This window comes from Podarcis gaigeae (assembly GCF_964106915.1).
Source record: "Podarcis gaigeae genome assembly, chromosome: 17".
NCBI classification, from domain to species: Eukaryota; Metazoa; Chordata; class Lepidosauria; order Squamata; family Lacertidae; genus Podarcis; species Podarcis gaigeae.
The window spans coordinates 35,711,107-35,717,725 of NC_139694.1; the positions used below are offsets into that span (position 1 = coordinate 35,711,107).

Below are 6,619 nucleotides of genomic sequence, written 5' to 3' on the forward strand. Positions count from 1 at the left end.
GTGTGCTGTTCTAAACCTTTGCCATTTTCTACAGATTTACCGTCTTATGAAAAACTGTTGGGAATCGGAAGCTTCATTCCGCCCAGCCTTCACAAACCTTGTGCCTATCCTCAAAGCCTTCCATGAAAAGTACAGGGCCCAAGCCCCCTCCGTTTTCAGCGTGTGTTGAGCAGGATGCAGAGATTCTCGGCCAAAGACCACACTCTTCTCTGCACTTGGTGTCTCAGTTCCGTCTTTTTTGTGCCTGGAAAGCCGCAGTGCCATGGAAGCTGCTTCAGACTACTGGCACACCTTGAAACTCTGACTTCTGCTGTTTTGGTATCCAGAACCAGCGCAGAACATTTCTGCCTTTTGATCTCGCCAAATGTGATGTAATGAGTGTGAAGTTTCTCTGCCCTGAACAAAGGCAGAGGCTATTTATGAAGCAGTGTAAATTGCTGTGCCCAGCCTGTGCCTGGAAAGCCACGATACCTGGTCTGAGTGTGTGAGGTCACAGGTGCAGGAAAATGAGTGAATCAGTTGACTTCCTCACAGTCTTTTTAACAGACTGCTGGGCCTGTTGGTCTGATGCAGAGAGAGAATGGGAAGGAGGCCTAAGCTATTCAAGCACAGCGCTCCAGCTTGCTATAGAAAATAACCATCTTGGACCAATATGTTAAGTGCTGCACTTGCTTATGGAACAGGGATGAGGTATCTGGCCCTTTCATGTTCCTTGCAAAAACTTTTGAAGGAAATGTGCTTTTTCTGAGACTTGCCTTTGGCCTTTCTTTTCAAAGTAAATGCTTTGGACTCCCAAAGATATATTAACACCGCCCCCCCCCCAGTCACCTGATTTCTAGGTGTTTCAGAACTGCTGGAGCTTTTAGATACCACCACCACCCCTCTTCCTATAATATATTTGTATTTTCTCTTTGGAGAAGGCCCTCATCTACCCTTTAGAAGTCCAGTGTGGAGCCAGATATGGTCTCAGCTGATTGGATACTGGAGAGGTGAATGTCTTTATCATACATAAGTCATTGTATCTGCGTATATAAAGGATTGCTCCCAAAGAGCTATCCTTACTTGCTCCCAAATAAAGAAATTGCTCCCCGCCCCCAGTGAGAACTTAACTAATGCAGTAGATTCCTCACTTGTTCTTTGAACTTCCTCAGAGCCTACCATCTAGGATATAAACAAGCCTGACTTTTCTGTTGTACCAAGACACATTCTCCTTCTTATTGTTGGTTTAGAACCAACCACAACCCTCTTCACACACACCCATCCACTGATATTGTCAGTTCAGAAAATGTGAATTTGAAGTGGGAGGGGGGCAGAAAGGAAGCTTCAGGCCTTAAATTGTATGGAAATTGAAGAAGAGAAATGTGTTTTGGCCACTAACTTGGTTGCTGCTGCCCAAAAAACATGCTTATGTAGCAAAGTCGCAGTGGTCTCCGCTAGCAAGCCCACATTCTTAGTCTATCATAGAATCATAGAGTTGGAAGAGGCCATGCGGGTCATCTAGTCCAAGCCCCCCATAATGCATGAATCTTTTGCCCAATGTGGGACTTGAACTCACAACCCTGAGTTTAAAAGTCTCATGCTTTACGGACTGAGCTATGATGAAAACTAGCTGCCACCTACCCATGAGAGCATAGCTTTCTGACATTTCTCTAGCTTGAGGCCCAAATTTCTGTTGTTGGCATCCATCTGTCTTGAGAGATAATGGAGTGCACCTCTGGAGGTGAAGTCAAGTGTGTCAAGCACCGAAGTGACCTCCCTGGGATGCAAGCCTGGACAGTGTGTATGGAGGTCCTGTGCTACCCAGATGACAAGGCCCTTTCTCAGCCTCACTGATGTGATCCAAAAGAAAGCAGAGCAATATGATTGGCCCCAGCTTGGCTGCAGGAGTTGCTGGAAGGAGGCTTACAGGGTGCCGTCCAACCATCTTAGGGACTCCACTCTGGATTTGTGTAGGGTTTACTCCTTAGCCTTCTTCCAAAGATATCCCACAAGGCAGCAGAGGTTTAGGATCAGTCCTCCTCCTAGATGGGCTACCTTCCCAGGTTGGTGAGCCCCACCTGCCCCCTCATTTCCCTCTACAGCACATGCAGAAACCGCTTTCTTGACACGTGGGCCCATTATTGGTCTTGTCCACTCAATCCGCTGTAGCCTGTCTTCACATGCAGGGGAAGTCTCTAACTCTACAAGGGTTTGAGACTCATCAGTTACCCTCACCTGGTTTAGCCAGCCAGTTGAAGCCATTTCTTGGGGTGTGGCAACTGTTGCATGCTGACAGCTCCTAGGACAGCGGTTCTCAACCTGTGGGTCCCCAGATGTTGGACTACAAGTCCCATCATGCCTGAGCTCTGCCTTGCTAGCTAGGGGTGATGGGAGTTGTAGTTCAACAACATCTGGGGACCCACAGGTTGAGAAAGGCTGCCCTAGGAGTTGAGTGCAGGATGAACAAACTACCCCAGAAGGAGCATGAGGTGTCTCCCACCAGAGGTGGTACCCCTACCCTAACACCCCACACATGCCAGAATACTTCAGAGACTGCAAGTGGGGCACAGTTGGGGGGGTAGGTATAGGTAAGACTGGTCAAATGTTCTTATCATTGTCTCTTAGAAGGAATGTAAGAAACATTTAATTTCTGTTGTCTCCCACTCCTGGCAGACCTGAGTCAATCTCTAAAGAATTATGAAACTAATTCTTGAAGGCCAAGGGAAGTATGGCCTGCTGAACTCAAAAGAGTTATTTTAAAACAAAGGTATATAGGATCACAGCCTTATATTTGTTTGTTATTGAATGGTATCCCTCCATATCCTTTAAAGTGTTTGTAGCATGAAGAGGTGGCGGTTATCCATTCGACTGTGATGTTACAAAGCTTGTAAAATGTAGGTTGAATGAGGTAACAGGTGGATTTGTAGCTGGTTGACTGACCAAACCCAAAGAGTACTCATTAATGGTTCCTCGACATCCTTGGAAAAAGTGACCAGTGGGGTGCCGCAGGGAGCTGTCCTGGGCCCATTGTTGTTCAACATCTTTACAAATGACTTGGATTAAGGAATTGAGGGGATGCTCATCAAATTTGTAGATGACACCAAACTGAGAGGGGTAGCTAATGCCACAGAAACCAGAATCAGAATTCAAAACGACCTTAACAGATTGGAGAACTGGGCCCAGGCTAACAAAATGAATTTCAATTGAAACAAATGTAAGGTTCTGCACTTACGCAGGAAGAACCAGATGCACAAATATAAGATGGAGGAGACCTGGCTTATTAGCAGTACATGTGAAAAGTATCTAGGGATCTTAGCGGACTACAAGCTTAACATGAGTCAACAGTGTGATGTAGCAGCAAAAAAACCAAGCCTTATGAGGAGTGGTTGAAGGAACTGGAAAAGAGGAGAGAGAGAGGAGATTTGGTAGCCAGTCTCCCTCAAGAGGTTATGGACTCTCCTTCCTTGGAGAGTCAGGCTTTTAAGCAAAGGTTGGATGGCCATCTGTCATGGATGCTTTAGGTGAGATTCCTGCATTGCAGGGGGTTGGACTAGATGACCCTAGGGGTCCCTTCCAACTCTATTATTCTTTATTACTCCTCAAGTGTATGGGACTACTTGATAGAAAAGGCAGAGACATTTGGTGTTAAACTCTATTTTTATTTTTATAATTGCATACAAAACTGTCTATAAACTTAAATGGTTGTTTTTCAAAACTTGTCCCCCGGTACATGTTATTTGTGGGTTCAGGATTGCCCCACGCCTGCACTACCAGCCCTGTCTATGGAGTGTGGCAGCCCACCCACTTGTTTTGGCTGGCAAATTGTCTTTGGGCTACAATGCTAAGCTGGAAAACTTTGCATCTGAAACTGCACTTGATTTGAGGCAAGGATTTCTCCCTCCACAGAAGCCTGGGCAGGTTTTAATTCCCCTCTCCTCCCCACTTTTTATGCATCCAAAACGGGTGTGGGTGTTGGTGTTGGTGTGTGCGTAGAAGGAGAGAGATTGAGAGCTCTCTACTGGAAACCCTGCTCTAATGTGAATGTATTCTGTACTACTCTAGCAGCAGCTAGAATCCCCAACCACATGTAACAAGATCCTGGTGATGTCCTTTAAATTTTATTCAAATAAACACCATGTAACTTTTAATGGCTCAGTGGAGTCTTGATTACTGTAGGCTGCTTTTATGAAAATTACCATTACTAGAAAACGGCAATCTAGAGTATATTCAAAGTGTGGTGTCGAAACCACACATTTCAACAGATTGTGCTTATTGTTTACAGCACAATCCATTAATAATAAAACAGTCTTGTGGCACCTTAAAAACTAGCAGTTTTATTGTGCACTCAAGGACTACAGTCCACTTCACTAAATGAAGTAGATTCTAGTCTACAAAATCTTATGCCATGATAAATCCATTAGTTTCTACGGTGCCACAATACTTCTTTTATGTACCCTTGACAACTATCTTAGCCTCCCTAAGAAGCCCAGTAGAGTGGTACCTCGGGTTCCATACGCTTCAGGTTCCATACGCTTCAGGTTACAGACTCTGCTAACCCAGAAATAGTGCTTCAGGTTAAGAACTTTGCTTCAGGATGAGAACACAAATCGTGCTCCAGCGGCACGGCAACAGCGGCAGCCCCCATTAGCTAAAGTGGTGCTTCAGGTTAAGAACAGTTTCAGGTTAAGTACGGACCTCCGGAACGAATTAAGTACTTAACCCGAGGTACCACTGTATTTACTTTTGGAAACGCCCTTGATCTTTGCATACTGAAAGATGCCATTAGCATGCAATGGCGATTCCACAGCTTCCTTGTGTAACTTTTGAAAAATATATACATAAAGAGTTTTCAGACAGACTGGGTAAATCTGCATTCTACAATGATGCTCAAGTTTATTATTCTTGCAAGATTTAGGAGCTAACTTTAATGTGAAGGGAGAGGAGGAAACATTGTCTCGGTGCTCTTCCTGTTTCCGGCTAAAAATGAGGGGGAAGGAAATACTGGGTGGCAGTGAAGAAAATAAAGAATAGTAAAGGGCATGGAAGAAGAAGATAAAGAGGAGACATGTGAAAAAGAATGCTAGGATCAGAAAGGTACAGAAATGTCAGAGAAAAACCTGGATGGGGGAGGAAAGCTGAGAAACTGTGATCAGTGTGTAGGAGAAAGAAAGGTGAAGCATTAAAGTAGTTTAGGAGCAAAAGAAGGCAAATGAGCAAAGGCTGAATTTTTAAGCAGTTGCTTTCTTAGGTCTAGCCGTTTCTCTTGAGCAATTCCTCTTGGAAGACTTCAAACTCCTAATTTTCTTCTTATAAAAGTAAATGGTGCTGGATAAAGAAAGGAATAACAGAAAGCTTCATCCCCAAAGAAATCAGGGTGGCAGCAGGAAGGATGACACTTTAAATCAGAAACATTGCATGACACTTTTAAACACAAAAGCCATCCTGCCGGTTACAGAGTTACCTTAACAGTGTGAAAAGTGTTGAGAATGGCATAAACCAAGCAACTCTCAAGAGTGAATGGGGTGAGGAAGAGTAAGCAGGTGGCCAGATCCTATGCATATTAGAAAACCTAAGGTGAGAAAACTGCCTCCCACCCTATTTTTCAGCAACCCAAGTGCCAGTCACCAGGCCCACTTGCTGCCTCTGCTGCTGGCTGCTGCTGGTCATGATGAAAAGGTTCAGGGGCAGTAAGCTGGTGAGAGCCAGCTACTAGTTAAAGAAAGCAAATAGGAGTCGCTATTGCCTTCCTGTCCTCATGGGCTTCCTCCAGGCAGCTGGCTAAGCTACAGGGGAATGAGACAGTGGCTGCTTTGGTCTGATCCAGCAGGCCTCATGTTCTTAACGTCCCAGTAGCAACTTGATTTTGTCACTCTGCTTTAGCACACACATAATAATAATAATAATAATAATAATAATAATAATAATAATAATAATTGTATTTGTATCCCGCCCTCCCCTGGGCTCAGAATGGCTAACATCATATTAGTAACATAATATACATAAAAACAAGCAATAAATCAATTAAAATGCATCCCAAAATTAATTCAAATAAAGCCTTTCCCGGTATCCCCTTTGCTAAGGTACACCTGTATTTCCAATCTAACACTAGAACTCAAAGACACCCACAACATGTTAGACGATTCAGGACAGCTTAAAGAAAGTACCTTTTCATGCAGTGCATAGTGAAAACCGTGGAACTGACTCCCAGTGATGGCCACCAACCGGATGGCTTTAAAAGAGGACCAGAGCAGAGGGCTATGGATGGCTACTAGCCATGATGACTATGCTCTACCTCCATAGTTGGAAGTAGCAATGCCACAGAATACCAGCTGCTGGAAACCACAGAAGAGAAGGGTTGCTCTTGAGCTTGCATTCTGCTCCCTGATTTCCCACAAGAGGCACCTGGCTAGTCGCCGTGAGACCATGATGCCTGATCCAGGAGGATATTATTATGTTCTTAAAATGTTAGCAGTGGTATCTACATTTAGAAACCTTGCACCTTAACCATGGGTATTGGCAGTGCTGGGTTTACGAAAAAGCTAAACAAGCTATAGCTTAGGGCCCCACTCTCTTAGGGGCCCCAAAAATTTTTTTAAAGAAAAAAAACACCTGGATGTACATTTTCAAAATATGATAAAAG

At 44.2% G+C, this 6,619-nt stretch overlaps 1 protein-coding gene across 6 annotated transcripts in view; it reads left to right on the forward strand.

Annotated features, from left to right (window-relative positions):
- TYK2 (tyrosine kinase 2) overlaps positions 1 to 4,127 on the forward strand; it is a 53,618-nt gene extending 49,491 nt beyond the window's left edge. For 3 of the 6 annotated variants that reach the window (XM_083718440.1, XM_083718442.1, XM_083718441.1), the window contains exon 24: positions 35 to 4,127. In XM_083718440.1, the coding sequence (XP_083574566.1) occupies positions 35 to 169 (135 nt within the window). In that variant the 3' untranslated portion in view covers positions 170 to 4,127. The remainder of the gene's footprint in view (positions 1 to 34) is intronic. The other 3 variants (XR_014559315.1, XR_014559317.1, XR_014559316.1) reach the window with 2 other exon arrangements.
- Positions 4,128 to 6,619: the final 2,492 nt, after the last annotated feature.